This window comes from Elaeis guineensis, chromosome 3 (assembly GCF_000442705.2).
Source record: "Elaeis guineensis isolate ETL-2024a chromosome 3, EG11, whole genome shotgun sequence".
Taxonomy (NCBI): domain Eukaryota; kingdom Viridiplantae; phylum Streptophyta; class Magnoliopsida; order Arecales; family Arecaceae; genus Elaeis; species Elaeis guineensis.
Genome location: NC_025995.2, coordinates 115,344,424 through 115,364,116, shown reverse-complemented (window position 1 = coordinate 115,364,116; position 19,693 = coordinate 115,344,424). Strand labels below are relative to the sequence as shown.

Below are 19,693 nucleotides of genomic sequence, written 5' to 3'. Positions count from 1 at the left end.
GATGAGGGAGAGCTCGTATTGACTGGCGTATCAGACATGCACAGTATATCGATATTTGGGATGCACGTCTAGATCACATTATTCATGGTGATCCTATTTTGAGAGGCCGTTCATATACTGATGACTACATGGCTTGGTTTTTTAGCATTACGGTGCGAGTCGTTGGACAGTCTCAATATGCAGTTTCTGGATACGAGGGCGAGAGTTCTACTGTGCGTCTTTTGATAAGATTATGAAAATTATTTCATGTTATTTGTGTTATATTTCTGTTTTATATTTTACACTATACTGACTGTTTTATACTAACTGTTCTATTTTTATTTTATAGACTGATTCTATGTCGGATCTTGTGTTGGATGCTCGTCGTGCTTTATCTACGACTGATGAGGACGAGCGGATTCAGATATTGCGGGAGATAGAGAGAACAAGTTCCGGAACATTGATGGCGATTGATGTTGATCCACATACCTGTGCGCCTTGGTATGAAGCAGTTCGGGCGCCAGATATGAGTTATACGCCGTCACCATATGTTTCACATATGCCATCACCGCATATTCCGCATATGTCATCATTCGATGCTGCACAGATGCCACCGCCTTTTCATCCATAGATGGCAGCGTCTTCTTCTTCCTACATCCCCCAGATGACATCATCGGGTACCAGTTGGCCACATGAGTATGATACTTTCTTTTCAGGTCCATCCGTGTATCCAGATGAGAGAGTTGAACGGGTCTCTCAGTCCGTAGATGATCCGACAGCATCAGTTATTCCTGAGCAGCATGATCAGCAGATCTCCTCCATTGATATAGGAGAGGAGCCATCACAGTAGGAGCAGCCGGCGAGGACCTTCCTGAGAAGGTCCAAGCGACCACGGGTGCTGCGACGTCCTTGTGGGACTTAGTCTTTGTTATATTTGTATTTACTATTTTTTACATTTTTATTGTACTATTTTTTTTGTACGTTTGATATTTTTATTTTATTTAATAATATTAAATATTAATTTTATTTTATATTATTTAATTTCAAATGATCGGATATTATGATTTGTGCATATGGATACACATACTCGAACGTGTCTCAGAACATTAGGAGAGAAAAAGTTATGCTGAAAGGATTATAAAAATTATAACGTAAATAATAATATATCGAATGTTGCTCTTTGAATTGATTTTAATGGTTACAAAGCATTTATCAGATCTGATTCGGAAGTCTCAAAAGCAAGAACAAAAGATGTGTTATCTATTGGAGGTAATTTCAATATTTTTGGAAGCGTATTTTATAAGAAAAACAAGTTTATATTTTTGAGTCGACCCCATGAATCGACTCATGGTTAAAAGGACTTAACGGCATGCAAAATTTTTAACTGCCACACTCTGTGAGTCGATCCCTTGGCTTTCTTTCTGATAAATTTTATTTTTTAAATTTATTTTTTTTATATTTTTTTAAAAAAATTTAATTTAATGAGGATAGTAATTTGAATGATAATTATTTTTTCTTGATTTTTTTTGATTTATTAAATTTTTTAATGAGGATAGTAATTTGAATGATAATTTTTAATTTAAATTAAAGTTAATTTTTTTTAGTTATAATTATAATTTCTATTTTATTACCATTTTTTCTCTTTTATTTACTTCTTTTATGATATATTTTTTAATTTAATTTATAATTTTTATAATTTAAAATTATAATTTTAGTTTTCTTCCATTTTTATCTTTTTGACATTCTATTACTTCATATTAAATATTTAATTTTTTTATTCAAATTTATAATTATATTATTTTTTAATTTCTTTCATTTCTTTCTATTTTTATGAAATTCTTTCTTTTTTAGGATATTTTTTATTTTTTTACAATATTTTTTTCTTTTCTTCAGATAATTTTTTTACAATAATTTAAAAAAATATATTTTTTTTAAAGTTCAATTTACAAATTTTTTTCCACATTTTTCCATATTTTTTAACTTTTTAATGTATTTATTTTTTGATCAAAATTTAATTCAAATTAATTTTTTTTAAGTCACATTTATAAAATACCCTAAAAAAAATTATAATTAATTTAATTTTATTTTATTCTTTTATGATATATTTCATTTAATTTAATTTATAATTTTTATATTTTTATATTTTAATTTTAGTTTTCTTCCATTTTTATCTTTTTGACATTCTATTACGTATTTTGTTCCTTTATTTAAAATATTTTTAAAAAAATTATATTTAAATTAATTTATGTTGCCCAACTATGCAACCCAAGAGGGGGGGTGAATTGGGTTTCTAAAAATTTTATGCTTAACTTATGTCTTATGAAAAAATGTTTGACAATAGCTAAATAACTTGGGAGAGTAAAGTTAATTCAAGACTAATGGCTAAATGCAAGAATGCAAGAGAATAATGGAGAGTCAAAGAAGAGCAATTAGGCACAACACAAACAAAAAGATTTATAGTGGTTCGATGCCAACCTTGCACCTACATCCACTCCCCAAGCTCCTACTTGGGAATTTCAATCCACTAATCTTGTATTCAACCAGAATACAAATGTCGGAAACTCCGACTCTAGCTATCCCAAGCTAGTCCACTTGTTTTCCGGGTACAAGTCAACCCAATACACTCCGATTCAAGGTTCAGATCAACCTTCCCTTGTTTTGGAACCCTTCCAAAGCAAAAACACTAACTCAAATAGAGTATAACAATGAATAGCACAAAAAGTACAGAGAAAGCTCCTTTAATGAGCGTATGAGACTTTAAATACACTTTACTCAAGAAGAAGAAGACCCTTTTTGATTTTCTCAAGGTGGTTGGAGACTTGAATGTGCACTTGAGGAGTTGGTGAGCTTGGATTAAAGGCTTCTTGAATGCTTTGAGTGAGCTTTTGCTAGGGCTGAAAAGTTTGCTTGAAATCCCTTTTTCAAAATCTCTCTTGTTGATTCTTCTTGATGATTCCCACATTTTTGTCCCTTTTATAGCTTTAAGAAATAGTGGAAAACATTCTGAGCTAAAATAGAGCCGTTAGACCACATTAAATGAGCATTAAAAGTACTTAAAATGGATTAAAAACTAGCCGTTGCAGAACAATCCCGTCACAGGGGTCGACTCATGCCTGGGGGTCGACTCATGGGTCGACCTCTGTGGAAAAACACCAGAAAATCAAAAGGGAAGCAAGGTTCTGTAAAATTGGCTCAAAACCCGCAGAGGTCGACTCATGGGTTGACTCATGCCTTGGGGGTCGACTCACAGGGTGTGCCAAATTTGTGCCATCCAAAAATTCAGCGTGCCAATCATCTCATGTGCCATGAGTCGACTCATGTTTTTCAAACATGCATATCTTTTAAAATATAAGTCCAAAAATAATAAAATTTTCACCAATGGATCACAAATCTTTTGTTCTATCATTTGATACTTTCAAATCAGGATTCGATAAAATTACGATTTTGCCCCTGAAAAGCAATAAGTCTTTTTCAAGCGAAAATCATTAGTACCCCTTCAAATGCTTTGTAATCATCAAAATCAATCCAAAGAGCAACAATTTAGTAATTTAAAATATTTTTTTAATTTTAATTATAATTTTAATTCTTATTTCTTAAATTTAAAAATTATAAACTTTGTTCTTCAATTACAATTATAATTTCTATTTTTTTCATTTCTTTATGTTTTTATGAAATTTTTTTAGGCTATTTTTAAATTTTTTTTTGATTTTTTTAAAATAAATTAATTTTAATTTGAGAAAATAATTTGAAAAAATATTTTTATTTCAATTAATCTTTAAAATTTTATTTTTTTAAAATTTTAATTTCTAATTCTTATTTTTTTATTTTTTAAAAGTTTTTATTTTTTAATGCTACATTTTATTTTTTAAATTCTTTTTTTAATTTTTTTGACAAGCATTTGAAATGATGTTTTTCAATTAAATTTCAAATTTTTATTTCTTTCATATTTCTTTCTCTTTTTTTTTATTTTCTATGATATTTTTTATTTTTAAATTTCTTAAGATTTTTTTTCACATTTTTTAAAAATAATTTGAAAAAAAAATATCTAAATTTATTTTTTTTTTGAATTACAAATTCAAATCTTTATATTCTAAATTCCAATCAAAATTAAAATTTAAATTTATTTATTAATTTTAAAATTAAAAAAAAATTTCCATTATTTCTCGATTTTTTCCCTTTTTTTTTATGGAAAAAATTGAAAACGCCATTTCAATTGGCGTTTCTTTTTTTTTTTTTTTGGGACGATGCCATCGTGGAAAATAGGATGACGTGGAGGGGGGAAAAATGTCATTCAAAATGGTGTTTTTCTCTTTTGCATTAGTTTGGTAAAAAAATTTGGTTTTGAATTATTTTGATATTTAAATTTTTTTTTTGTATTATTCTGAAAAAAAAGCTCCCCGTTGAGGCATCAATAAGATACCTTGTCAAGTAAGGAATAGATCAATAAATATAGTGACGTGGCATAGTGTCACATGAATGAGTACCTAATGTCTACGTGCACTCAATATATACAAGAATCTAAATGCAAGATATATACGTAATTTCATTTTATGGGATCTAATTTCAAGTCTTATTTGTACTTGATTTGGATATTGGCCAACTTGCATTGCTTAGCTTGGCCAATTGGCTAGGGATGACAATATTAAAAATTTTATATCAGATCAAATAAAGATGCGAATTGAATTGAATTGGATAGAAAAAAAAAATTGAATCAAATATATATAAATAATATAATATTATTATAATTTTTAAAAAAATATATATTAAAAATATATCAGATTGAATTTGAAATAAAATATATCATTATTCATATCCGATCCAAATCTATTTTGAATATTTTTTTTAAATCCATACTCATCTCAAATTTAATCGGACCGGATAAAACCCATCTCATTCGGATCAAATATCGATGGACCAACTAAAATTATCATATTTATTGTTGATCTAATTTCAAATCTTCTGAAGTTTATACACATCTCTTAGTCGCTCCAACTTCTTTAATCGACCTGGGGACAGGGAATGATCATTTCCGACCCCTGGAAGTCTGGAAACAGCAAACCTGCACATGCTGCACGACAAACATCTCCATGTACAAAATTCTGTAAGGCTGTCAATTTTACACAGGAAGAATTTCTATGATAAAGAAATAATTATATGCCTTTTAATTGCACTGTTTAGCTACTCAATGTCATATGAATATTTTACTTAAAATTTTATGATGTCAAACTTTGGCCCCAATTTAGTCTTTGGAAGTCACTTCCCTCACCACACCTCCAGGCCCAAACACACCTTGGTCGCAAGTCAACGGCACGCAATGAACACTTCCAACCCTCCGTGGTAACGATGGATAAAAAGCGCATCTACCGTGACAAATAACAGGCAAGGAATCAGTCAATTAGATAAGCTTGTCTGCTGCCGCAGGATCCCCAGAACCATTAATAGACCTAAAATAACAAAATTAGATGTCATCGTACAATGTTTCACGAAATCAAACTTCATATTTAATCTTAGCAGAGACTGCCAGCATTGAAAAAGTTGAGCCTGTAGTAAGTCTCCGTGACTGTTTTAGCAAGTCCATAAAATGGCTGTGCACAATTTTAGCACCCGAATAAGAATAAAGTTCATGATTTATGGCCACGATCACAGAAAACAGATCTCACATGATAACATGAGCATATTGTGCAACCAACCTATATCAATTGATCTAATTTGTTGAAAAATGTCAAACTTATTTTTTCATTCATATTAGGCCACATTAAGTATCTGCGCATCATTTAATCGTGAACACAGTTTTTTCGGTAGTCACAAGATACATCATGAGTTTATTTATCAATGGCAATATACATCTCCAATTGTGTTATGAAGTCCCCTACTTGGCATCTACTCTCTCCCAAACTCAATCGCTATCCATAAATGACCCATTTTACCAGGTCCTAAGAAGTGAGGTCTGCATTTTCTGCTGCTGCATTTGTCTTCAACATGCATCAGCCTGTTTAAATTGCACCTGCCACAATACATCAATGGATGAATGGTGTTGCATTTTTGAAGGAAGGAAACATGTCATAGTTTGAGGACTGTAACAGAAGTTCAGGACCAGTGGTATGGGGAAACTTCAATATATTTTGTAGCACACTAAATCTAAAGGCAAACCTTTTCCCCTTTCCGACCCTTGAGATTTTAAACAGCAGTTCCCTATAATCTTCACCCACATTGCAGTTCCTTTCAACTTCAAAAAAAATCCAAAAAGCTTACTCCCATTAAGGTTGCCAAATTGGTAAACAGATGGTAGACAGGTGTTATATTCTCTTCATAATTTTATATATTCAATTTCTGCATGTGTACGATTAGCCTATAAAGCATGGACAAGGATAGGGTACGGATACGACACAATACAGATATGCCAATACAACAGATCTTTAAAAGTAGGATATGATGTAGCTAGAATACATGCATGCGCACATACATACTTTACACAGCAGCAATAACTTCTACAAGCTCATAATTAGTCATTTAGACCATAATCCATACTTTATATTTTGATATTAATGTATACTACAAAATTAATCCTCAACCTCTCATTACGTATCTACAATGTATACATGAAGTATTTGGAATATTTTTTAATTCTGAAAAATAAGATAATACAATTGTAGAACATGAACCTAAGAAGTATCCGGCAAGCATTGATATCTGATACAGATGCAAACCAGAGATGGTACATGATAACACTGGTTCCTATATATTAGCAAGAAAAGAAAGGACAAAAGAGCAAAGAAGAAATGAAAAATAGAAAGATGGGAAGAGAAGTGGAGGCCAATGGCATTTTAAGGGTCTAGAAGTTTTTTTTGTTAAGAAAAACGATAGAAATTAGATTCTAGAAAGGGCTCAAGAATAGAGGAAGAGAATAAAAAAAAAAAAGACATGAACATGCATGCCTGGGGTCCCCGAGAATTTGGGGTTGGGGGAGTGCAGCTCCTTGAAGCATGGTTAAGCAGTTTTCCAAGTGACCCAGATTTTTAGAAATTTCATGTCTAATTAATTTTGTTGATGAGGTAGAGTCGGGTTATACTAGACCTACACGCTGATTCTTAGTTTCAGGATTTGACCTGACCATCAAGTCAAAATATAACGTTCTTCTCAGACCTATCAGAGCAGGATCTGATTATAAAGGAACCATACAACCCACACGTACCACAAGGGGAAATAAGACAACAAAAATGTTACTATGGGGAAAAGGTCAAATTTCAACACATAAAGCAGAGGGACACCCAAATGCATTTCCAAGCATCACCTGGAAGCTACTTTTCAAGTATTCTCTTCAGAGAAGAACTTTTCAATCATGCTTGTTTTAAAAAAGCACGTTTTCTGCCTTAACACATAGCAGTCGAACTCACCCCCACCCAGCCACCACTCTAAATGAAAAGCATTTCGTGGCATCACTTGAGAGCTACTATTCAAATCATTCCATCATAGAATCATTCTCCAATTATGTTTGCTTGTGAAATGCATATTTTCTGCTCAAAATCAATAAAAGACATAACATAAAAGAGAAGATTCCACTTGGAATATTCAGGAAAAAGAATTCCCTTGATATATTTAATCTATTTCTTCAAATATCTTAAGTCTCAACCATTAGGGTAAAAGCAAAATATTGGACAACATTACAGGAACCTTAATGCTTGTTATTTATAAGAAAGCCAACACTTAATAGGAGGACTCTGTTGCAACCAATTAGTTACACATGATTTGCATCCAATGACAATTTTTTTTTTTTTTTGAGTAAAGCATCCCATGACAAGTTATCATATTTATAGTTAACATAACAAAGCTCGTCAAAGATTGAACTTTCTAAGACACTCTCAAGCCATCAGTCCATAATTTTCCATGCACCAATAAAATAAAATTCTGGCACGAGTAGCAAAACAAGTAAATTTACGAGAATTTTACCATTGTTGAAGAAGCATAAACAGCATTTATCTCTCTCTTTGCAAATGATGGCAAGATGAATGCAGCCTTGTGCATCTGAATAACAAATAGGTCACCCAATTTGATGCCATGTAATATTAACTATATGAGCAGCCAGCCACGTCACTTAAAATTTAGAAAGAAGAAATAAAAGGAAGTTCAAGAAGCCAGTGAAACCACAATAATTGTTAGTGGTAATTTTAAACCATTCCTAACAATAACAATACCTCTGAGTTATAGAATTTGACCTCTCTCCCAACCTTGATTGCTCCTTCCTGCTTCTCAATTGGATTTATAGGGTTCATGAAGTTAACTGGTGGGCCATCTTTTGCGCATAATAAAAATCCAATTGCACCACTGCATATACATTCAATATAGAAACATCAAAGAATGTGAATCTAAACTGTAGCCATTTTGTGTTGCTAAGATTGTCTCATAAGGTACAAACATTGGTGGAGCCAGATGTGTCCAGGGGGCCGGCGGTACAGTTGGCCCCCTGGATTGGAGAAATGTCTCAGATATTTGAGAGGGCTATTTGCTCCATTTGATTGCTAGCTGCTGCCATGCACTCCTATCATGGCAGTAAAAGAGGGAAAAAAAAAAAAAAAGCTTTTGGGAGTAGCTATTACAGTCCACAGCTACTCATCTCTTTTGGAGTTAATTCAAACTTATCTATTTAAATCATGATTCTCATTTGTATATATATTATCTCAGGTGGGAAACGTTGCTGGTTCTTGGTGAACAAAGAACCAACTAATAATATGACTTTTCTAAAATGCCAAGTAAAAAGCTTGGGCTATTTGATATTTGGTAGATGAAGAGAGTTTGGTATTCTTTTAGGTTCATCCCTGAACAATGCCTCTTATTCTTTTTCTTAACCCAACCATGATCTGCCCCTTTTTGGCTTTCCCAGTTCAGGATATCTTTAAATTGGCAACCATGTTGGAATACAGTAGGTAAAACAGAACAAGAGCCAGCATGCTTCTTGCAGTCATATCCCCTTACTAAGTTCCAAGAGAGAGAGGGGGCTCATCATTTTCATTTTATCTTATTATTATTGTTTCGCTTGTGCATGTTTAACTTTTCTTTTATATATAGTCATTGCACTGTTTTTGGTCAGAGCCTTTGCTAAAAATGTTATATGTAAAAGAAACAGTGGTTGGTAAAATATTATAGACTTCTCACTAGGGATCAATTTATTTTTCATTTATCTTCTTTATTATTTTATACTTCTATCTTATACTGGTTTGCTTGTATCATTTAAATGAACACTTCAATAGATTTTAATGAGAAGATGTAAACTTTTATACTTTTATTATTCCTCTCAATAAACTTTTTTGTTAGATGTATTCATGAACACTAGTTATCAGGATTGTTCCAACTTACATAATATCCTGGATCAGCCACTGGCCACAAGGAGCAAAGAATGATTGCTGACCACCATCAACTTCAATGAGTTAACCAACTATTCTTTTGTTATTAGCAAACTGTTCAGTAACAATCTTGAATTATAGAACCATGTATAGAGAAAAACTTGGAGTTGAAAAAACAGGACCAGATATTAGTAACAGAAAACTCGAAGACAATGCGGATAGCATCAGTGAGAGGTGCTTTTGCTACTACCATTGACAGTGACTGCTGCCCATATTAAGAATGAAAGGGGCAGGAGGATTTGAAAGGCAATAAACCAGTTGGATAAGCAGTAACTAACATGGTTATTGTTTCACCACAGATACCTGTAATTTTTGCTTTTCAAATTTAACATTTACATGTACTGCTGAAAAAATTTACAGAGACAAATAAAATGCTAGCATACAAGCAGTCAAAAGTCTTAGTCCTAAAGTATCCAGATATTAAATCAAATCCCTTGTTATGCTAACTTTTCCGGACTTTATACATAGATGACTCATTACTTCGCAAAGTGAGTTGGGCTGATAATGAGGGGAATCCACCTAATATCATGACCAAAACAGGTAAATCACGCTTGTGTTTGGCAACAAAGGTATATTAAGTTTGCCATAGGGGGCAGTTGGTTTAAGTGTGTTGTAAAGAAACTATCTCAAACTGATCCACTAAATAGTACAGTATAGCATAGAAAGATGGCAAACAATCCAGCAAGTTTCAATTTATGATGACAAGAAAAAATGATTAAAATGGAAGTTTTCCTTCAGGGGAAAAAGAGAGAGATTGCTACATAAACAGTCCCAATACTTTGAATTTTTCAACTCATTGCTAAAATTTTTATACAAGATATCCCCAAACAATACAAAAATCTACAAGTAATTCAAAATTGGTTCTTAAACCATTCACAAATTAATTTTAACATATTCATAAAATATTCACTACTGAGTAAGTATTCATTAATCAGCAAATGTTCATAGATAAGTAATTGCTAATGTCATCATTGTTGCTATCAACCTATGCTTATTGCTTGGCTACAAAGTACCAGGAGTAAGGTTTGCCGTCTCGTTATCGGAACCCATACCGGGACCATCTTATTACAATGTCGGTATGTGGTACAATACGAGATGGTAAGATGTACCATTTGTTGGTATGGTATGGGACTGCATACCAATTCGATACCAGTATGGTATGGTACCAACCGATACAGCAAACCTTGACTACGAGATCAATGTAGCATCTTTCTTTCTTAAATTCCCATATGTATGAACATCTAACTTTACATATCATAATTTTTTTACATTTTCAAGAATTGAAGATTTATCACTAGCTGAATTATTCTTCGATACCCAACTAAAAAGGCTACATTTGGGGGCCATATGGATGCTTGGCTACCTCAATCACTAAGTTATAAGAGGCATCACATAGACATGGATGCCAAGCATCCATAGAGCCCTTGCCCACTTTCACACACCAAAATCAGCACGTTGTAATCATTTAATATGATTGAGTGCTGTATGCAATACCAAACTGTCTAATGGAGACTTCTGTCCAAGAGTTAAGTCTACCTATGCCCAACTTGAAGTAGACTTTCCTGATATCAAAGGCTTCAGGAGGAACCAGGCACTCTGTTACAGACATGAAGAGAAACAGAGTGCAACATTATTGTAACCACCATTGTGCCAAACATCATGTAAAAAGCTTCTGAGAATCAGATAAAGATAACCAAAAACTATTCACACAAAAAAGAAAAATATAATAACAACATAACTGTATAAGTACCTAGGATATGTGGGTACACTTGTCCAGGCATAATGAACAGAACCCTTAAATGTTTCACGACAAATAGAAAGCATATCCTGAATAAGATGGGTATGCAGCCACATGCTTTCTGCTTGATTACAAAGAACACCACCAGGCTTTAATGCCCTTGCAATTGTCTCAAAAAATGGCCTTTCAACAAGTTCCCGAGCTGGCCCTGTAAATCAATAAGGGGAAGGCTCAGTGTGCAACACTAATGATAAATGTACTAGCAAAACAAAACATAAAAAAATGGTAAAAATAAAATAATTAATCCCTTGGAAATGTGAATTTATCAGAGCAAGGCAGGAAAAGTTAAGTTGGAAGCATACTAGTTCCACATTAAAGAAAGAAAAGAAGGAAAAGCAAGAAAACATTGATTCCAGACTTGTTCAGTTGCATAGAGTAACATGCTTTTATGAAGGTGCCAGGGAGCACCATGGTTTGGCTGTGCTAGTCACATGTGGATAGGCAGCTGTCTATATAACTAATAGCACCAGCTGAGAAATGACGAATACAAATGAAGACTAAATAATTGAAGACTATTGGAACCATTTCAAAAATAATTGAAGACACAATAAAGATACTTTCTTTCCAAATGACATTTAGTGAGCAAGTGATGCACACAATGGAATTTTCATAAGGGCATCAAGCCAATAAATGTAAGAGATGACAACCAAGCAAAGCAGGTGGTGGGCCTAGTACAGGTATTAATAGTGATAAAATACTGATTATGTTATAGTCAAGTCAAGTAACGAGCACTAAATATTAGCTGTTATTGTTATTAATATTGCTATTTATTGATCCACAAAGAATTACTATCGTTATTTTTTTGTTTTTATTGTACTTGATATATTATACTTATTTTTAGATAATTAAAAAATAGTAACCGCATATACCCACAAACCACACAAGCTGCAAAAACACCTAAGGCAGTTGGATGGATGTTGCAACGTGTCAAACCACAGCAAGGAGGCTCAAGTAGCATTTAAATACCCAAGTAATTTACCAGAACAATAGCATCAAGTGATCAAATTTAAGATGGCTATATGTGAGATAAGATGGCACTGAAGAAGCAAAATGGAGCATAAGCGTTTACAGTGCAAGCAGTATAAGACAGCAAAGGCAGTTGGATTAGGTTTGTCAAACAAGCAAGCCGTTCGTCGGCAGCTCATGTTCGGCTCATAATTCAGCTGGAAATAAGCTTGCTCAGTTAGTATGAGCTGAAGACAAGCAAAGATTATGAGCTCAACATATGCAAGCCAAACAAGAGCTGGACCCGCTCACTTATAATCATGTCAATATAGCTCGAATATAACTAAATAAATAATAAGCATATTTTTATATTCTATACATTTTATATATTTTATTATTTTTATTTGTTATATAAAAGAAAGGTTCGCTATGTCAATACCGAACCCCACACCGATAAAATCCTATTATAGTTTTGGAATGCGGTATGGTACGGTACGGTAGTGTCGGTATGGGATGGTATGGCGTACCAGCATGGTACCAATATGGTATGGTATGCTTCATACCGGATAGTATGAGATGGTATAGCAAATCATGTATAAAAGTATTTCAAATACAGATGAAATCTAAGAGTAAAAATCACTAACTTGAAGGAGATCAAGCTATATCAGAGTTGTATTTTCCCAGCTACTGGATCAAGACCAATGGTTGAGACCAAAATCCTTCTACAAAAAGGATCAAAAGAGGAGAAACCCACAGTCAGCTATAATCTCTCTCTTCTCTTCATTATTTTTCCCTTTCCCTTCCTTTCCCTTCTCTCTCTTTCTTAATGGCAGCAGCAGCAGCAGCAGCAGCAGCAAGCCATAAGATCTCATCTCTGTGCCACCAACTTAAAGCCAACAATCTCCCCTGATTGCTGCAGGCCATCAATCTCACTGACAGCTAGATCTTCTCAGTCCCTTCATCACACCACCTTTGCTTCCATCTAGAGCTCTGCCTCACCTTGACCACCTTGTCATGTCCATGGCCACCCCAAATTTCTTGATTGACGGTCCTAGATCTTGTGCCCCCCAACCCCCACAATAATAATAATAATAATAATAATTGAGCAAGCTCAAGTTCTGAATGACCCATGCTCAAGCCAGGTTCTCTGAGCTTCAGTTGAACTCAAGCCAAGTTTGACCCGCCTGCTTGTCAATCAAGCCAAGCTGGAGCTGGGGTTGGCTCGCTCAAGTTCAGCCTATGTACACCCCCAGTTGGATGTAATGTCACACCTGGTGTCAAAGCACAGCAGGGAATCCAGCTTATATCATTACAAGTATGTAATCTACTGCAAGAACGGAAGAATGATGTATTCCACACAGCTGCAACACGCAAGGGTTGATAGAACCATTGCAGCAGAATGAAGCAGTTAGCAAAGTTAGCTGACAGCAGAGAAAGTGGCTAGCAAAGTCAGCTGAAATGATGTAAAATGACATGTGGTTTCAACAGAACAGATGATGTCAACAATATGTGTGCTATTGATGTTGCCAAGAAATTGAACAGTGATTTGTTCTAGGCATGGAAATGAAGGTTATAACTCTCAATAAAGGCACCAACAAAGGGAGATAATAAAAAAAAGCAAGACCAGATAGCAATGCATGATGAAACATGAAGTCATGAAGCACTACCAAGAACGACAACAATAGCAGTAGTAAGGGACGACTCCATGACTGGCACAACAATCATACCCAAGGAAGAAGAAAATAGAGTTCCACTATGGAGAAAAGAAGAATATATGGAAAACACAAATACATTTTTGAAAAAAAAAAACATGAAATAAAGATACTAGAATGAAGATACAAAGGATTGCTTGGAGATAAGGTCATTAAATTAAAGAGAAAAGGCATGACGTGCATAAAGTATGTTCATAACATCCCAATGGGTCAATACACATAAGATTTCTTGGACCTCAAAAGTTTGGGAAAAAACAAAAGCCCAATGTCACCTAAAAATAAAAGATAGATACTGCCAACAGATAAAAGGTGGATCCTCCCTCTAATCACAAAGGGTTGCAGAAGACCAAAACGAAAGCTAACACAATACTGTATGAAAATGATGACTAGCCACAGGAGGAACATCCCACGACCTAGATGTGTTGACCCTATGAAGTTTAAGCAACCATATAACAGAGATCATGAAGCGTGACAAAAGACCAAAAGGAAAGCTAACACTATTACGATGTGACTAGCTGAAGGAGGAACATCCCACAGCCTAGATACAGACCATATGAAGTTTAAGCAAACTATACAAGACAGATCATCATCAATAAGGTCGAGCAGATTATTTTAAAAACCAATAGTTCATTACATGCAAAATAGTAAAAAGATAAGGAGCACATATAAAACAGCATGGCAGTGAACAACACTTGTAGGTTCATAACTAAAAGTGTTAGTGATTACCTAACTGAATGATACCATTTGACATTGTATGTCAACGTGTAATAATTCCACTACCACTGTAAAAAACTGACAGCTTGGTATGTCTGTGAATATAAATTATTGGCTGTTACCTTCTAATAGATCATTTAAGTTTTGAGCAGCCTGTTGCAATGATATAAGAAGTAATTTCTTCCAAGCAAAGATAATATTTTAAAGACCTAGCATCTAGATATGAAAATGTTCACCCTCAATGATTTCTAAATGAACCATAACACCATTATAAATTTTACCTGCAGAGAAGTGGTAACTGCAGCTCACCTATTGGATCAGATGAATCAACAATAATGGCATCATACATCCCTTCAGGCGCATTTCGTATATACTCAACAGCTGTAAGAAACCCACATATTACCCAGGAAAATGTTAGGCATAAGTAGGTAAATGTGCACCTAGAAACTAAATGCTTATATGACTTCACATTCTCTAATAACTGTACACATTGACGTAAATTGCTAACCACAGCATTGCCATAAATACAAAATGCTCGGTTAATGGTGTGCCTATGCCAACTTCTTAACATACCATCACCAACATGAAGTCGAACTCGAGGATCTTCAAACCCAACAGATAAATGTGGGAAGAATTCTTTACAAACCTGCATAACAGATACATATAAAACCATAAAAAAGAATATCTATGACATGAGGAGGTCAAGCAGCTTACACACTCACATCTATGACCAGCTTATCTATTTCACAAATATCTATGACCTCCACAGAACTATGTCTAGAAACTTCTCGAAGCACACCACCATCACCACCTCCAATGACTAAAACCTGCATTAACTAGTCTTGGTTAGTTTGGCATAGCATGAATAATTGCTATTTGTATTGTAAAATCACGGATAATACAGGATAAGAGATGCTTGAACATTACAAAAACAAGAAAAAAAAAATCACTAAAATGCCAAACAGATAATCAACCTTACCTCAAGATCTCTGCATCCCTTGTCCACCCTGCCATCTATCATCAAATTTCCTACTTCTAAACCGCTTATTAGTTTACATTGGCTCAAATTACAAGAGAGCCAGCAAGCTACAGCCCAGGCCTAAAGAAACTTTTAGAACCCTAAATGACCACATGCCATCTAAGAATCTATCAAATCTTTAAACATTAAAACTTGGAACAGCATTTCACACCCTCTCATCACATTGATTCTTGTTACCACTATCATTTTCATATAAATTAAACATTAGATCATCATGAACATAATTTCAAAATTATAAAATACCAAGAGAAATGTATCATGACCATAATGTTTCTCAGAATAACTTAAACAAGATGATGCGCAGCACAACTAAAGTTGATGTGCTCATTAATGTAAATCAATTATAAAAGCACAGAAGCATATCCAATAGCGTCCCTTCTCCAAGTGAAAAAATCCTTCATCTAATTTAAGCTGATCAACTGATTTTGACACATTCTCAGTTTCAGTTAGCAAGAAATCACCATCACCTTCTCTCTTCTATTGTTGACCTTCTCAACTTTACTATGGAAATATGATACAAAAGAATTATTAACAAGTCGCACTTATAGTGCATTGATGCAGTGACAAGTGAATTGATAGATTCATGGTCTTAACATTAACTTTCTAAAGTGAACATAGAGACAAAAGGGAATATCATCATCAAGCACAAACAATCTTAACATTAGCATGAAATCACCATCACCTTCTCTCTTCACCTTTTGTTCTTCCTATGGAGAAATGAAACGAAAGAATTATGAGCAAGTCCCACTTATACTGAATAGATGAAATGATAAGTGAACTAATAGATGCATGATCGTAACATTAACTTGTAATGTCAACATAGAGAAACATAAGAATATCAGCTTAAGCCACAAATGATAAAATGTGATGTCATGTCATGCAAGTGCCTAACCATGGAAACAACAACTATAGTACATAGTCTTTTGCACTTTGAAAATCTATCAAGTATCCAAAGTAATTAGATAAAGAAAGGCTTAGATCAGTAAAGTTACATGTTTCGGGGATGGAATTGAACACAGAGGAAGGTGGGCAATCATCTCCTGGTAAGCACATTCATCTTTATCCGTCAGCTGGACAATGCCATCAAGCACAAGCACTTTTCCATATGTCTTAGACTGCATAGGAAAGCAGCATAAGAGAGAGCTCAAAATATTCGAGATAGTTAAATGTCTACAGTTCAGATCAACAAAAACCTCAAAAACCAATATTTCTTGGTACTCTGACCTCCCTTGATATAGAATCTTCTCCACTTGCAAGGAATGAACTTCTCCTGTATGTAGCAATTAAATTCACATGCAATAGATATAAGAATTCACAAAACAATATTAGGTCAACATTGAGTTAATATGTTGTCATGACAAAGGAAATCTCATATATCCAACAAAAGAAATCCCATATATACACAAAGCAAATGATAATGCGAGTATCGAGCAAAAAAGATTCAAGGTTAAAGTTCACATATTGAAGCTAGCTTTGCAGACAACAGAGCAAATGGTTCAAGCTATGCATTGACATCATACTAGATTGGAATCATCACATAACACAGAAAAGATTTGTAACTCCAACAGAAGGCCAACTATGAAAAATGACAGTAAAAAAGGAGTTAATGCGTACTAACTGGCCAACTATAAAATGCAACCAAGTCAATTGGGATGTACTATGGCCATCTTCTGTGGAAGGGAAAAGATCATGTCACAAACATGGATACGCATAATCAAGATCATAATAAATAAGATAATTCATCTCACCAAACTGAGAACAGAGGAAGCCTTAGCTTTGTAGACCAAGTCAAAACTTCAGAAATTCTTATCCAAAAGGACAAACAATCTAAAAATGTGGTTCAACAAAATGAGTTCGAAAATTCAAAATTAATGTCCATTACAGTGAATACTCAGTTTCCCTACAACATTTGAGGAGCTCCTAGAGAATATAAATATCCTAAACAAAGAAACAAGCCTCATCATCTTGTGAAGCACAAATACTGCCCTAGCATATCTATGTCCATATCTGATATCCTCAGCATCCTTGCAACAGAGCATGGGCTCCAATTGATTATAAATATCTTAAAACTTCAAGACATGCCTTGTCATGCAAAGAATTAATCCTTGCTTAAGATAGGAACGTGTGTATCTTGTAAAGTTTCATACTAGAACCTAAATATAGCCCAGTAAATAGCAACTAATTAGCATAAATATTCATTTACTTAATGGCAAGGGTCTCAGTATGATAAGGATATGGTCCGGATACTCCTCACATGTTTTGAATGCTTTTGACATTTGTGGGGTTATTGGTTGAGTCAGGTCAAGCAGGTCCATGACCAGAAAAACCATATATACATATATGCATATATAGAAACTATACACACTAAACATGAAATTTAAGAGAGGGCACCTGGCCACATAGGATTATTGTAGTATAAGACCTTGCCAGCTTTATCTGCAACAATTCCATGGCAAGAAAAAAGAAAACAGTAAATTAAGCCACCTCATACACCTATCATCATTGTCAGGAACATAACAAAATTCAGATACAAATAACAAAATTCAGATAACGGATAATTACCGGAGCATGACCGAGATTCTGTGAACCACCCTGATACCACAGTAGCATGACATTTAGCCTCATACTCTGGCATCGAAGCCCTTGCCTTTAAGCAGCAAGGAGGAATGACCTTTAAGGAGCCATTTCCCCCACTTCCATTTGTTTCTTGCATCCTGTCCAAATCTTTTCCTGTGCCACCTCCCTCCATGTATTCTTTTTCCCTTGGCCGTTTCGAGTCTCTAACGTCAGAAAGGAAAGCAAACAAGCATGAGCCACAATGAAGAAAGATTTTATTTCCCAAAAGGAAGACATCAAAAAGAAAGAACCAGAGGAACGTAGAAAAACAAATATAGATATTGTGAAAATTAAAATCTTCAGCAACAATCAAAATCAACTCCATTGCAAGGATCTCAAGAAGCAACTAAACTGTACCCAGAAAGCTACAAATCAAGAAATCAAAAGCCTCCAGCCATTGTCCGAAAAGAATGAAACTAGACACTTATCAAAGACGCTAACGAGGACCAACCGTGGAAATCTAGAAAAACAAAAGTGAATTTTTGGGGAAACCTTCGAGAAATCTTCAGAAAAACAGGCAACAAAAACAGCACAGGATGCTCTAAAAGTATCACAATCAACTCCGACATAAAAATAAAGAAGCAACTAACTAGTAACCACGATACACCAATCAAGAAATCAAAGGCTCGTACCATTATTCAAAAACAAAGAAACCGAACACGTAGCGCAAGAATGCAACCAAGCATAAATCGCAACTTGATTCCCAAAAGAAAGACATAAAACCAAAAATTAAACCCAACCAACCACAGAAACCTCGAAGAAGAGAGATAAATCCGAGAGAAAACTCCAATAAATCTTCAAAAACGAGCAACTAAAACAGCAAATAAAGAACCTTCAAAAACTAGAAGATCACGCAAAAGATTCAGGAAGTAACAGACAGTTATCCAGAAACGCACGAATCAAGAAATCAACATTCGATTCCCCTGCCACGCTAACCGACGCGTCTCCAGAGCAAGATCGCCCTCGCCGACGACCTAGGGTTTCACCTAGCCCTAGCGCAGGCCTAGGAACTCGCCAAGAAGTCTGAGGAAGAGAACGGGAAACAGGAGGCGATTGACTCGGCTTACCGGGTTCCAATGGCGAACAAGGGAAAGAAAGGCGCCGGCAGATGGCTTCTTGAAGGAAGACTAGGTCGCTTTGAACTCCTCCTTTTGATTCCCCGTTATCGAGTAATTAACCTTATCGCTTGATCACTCGCTTGCTCTCTCTCTCTCTCTCTGCTCGAGTTTTCGAGATGCGATGTCGGAGGGGGCAGGGGAATTTATAAAGGTCGTGACGACCTCAATTCTTTTTGCAAAATGACCGATTTACCCTCAGTCCGTTTTGGTTCCTTTTTTTTAAGGGCGAGCCGCGAGGCGAGATTACGATAGCGCAGTGCTGTGATGACGAACCCTTAGCCAATAAGCTTCATCGCTGTTAACGGAAAGCGTCGCGAGACTGGTGGTGCATCGAGATACGCGCTTGATAGATGGGGGCTAATCTAAATAAGCGG

At 34.8% G+C, this 19,693-nt stretch overlaps 1 protein-coding gene across 11 annotated transcripts; it reads right to left on the bottom strand.

The window, feature by feature from the left end:
• Positions 1-5,109: 5,109 nt before the first annotated feature.
• LOC105040703 (spermine synthase) lies at positions 5,110-19,446 on the bottom strand. 11 transcript variants are annotated; one of them, XM_073254541.1, is made up of 13 exons: positions 19,269-19,446; positions 18,148-18,365; positions 17,977-18,021; positions 16,779-16,855; positions 16,578-16,700; positions 15,269-15,373; positions 15,120-15,192; positions 14,856-14,927; positions 11,128-11,323; positions 8,172-8,301; positions 7,927-8,046; positions 6,130-6,205; positions 5,657-5,983 (listed from the first exon to the last, which is right to left on the bottom strand). In XM_073254541.1, exons 2-13 carry the CDS (start codon positions 18,332-18,334, stop codon positions 5,973-5,975), a joined length of 1,215 nt encoding a protein of 404 aa, XP_073110642.1. In that variant the 5' UTR covers positions 18,335-18,365; positions 19,269-19,446; the 3' UTR covers positions 5,657-5,972. The 11 variants fall into 11 exon arrangements, with proteins under 11 accessions (XP_073110639.1, XP_073110641.1, XP_073110644.1 ...); XM_073254538.1 differs by lacking the exons at positions 5,657-5,983; positions 6,130-6,205 and adding an exon at positions 5,110-5,339; XM_073254540.1 differs by lacking the exons at positions 5,657-5,983; positions 6,130-6,205 and adding an exon at positions 5,110-5,339 and having other exon boundaries at positions 7,927-8,001; positions 19,269-19,445.
• Between the last annotated feature and the right edge of the window lie 247 nt (positions 19,447-19,693).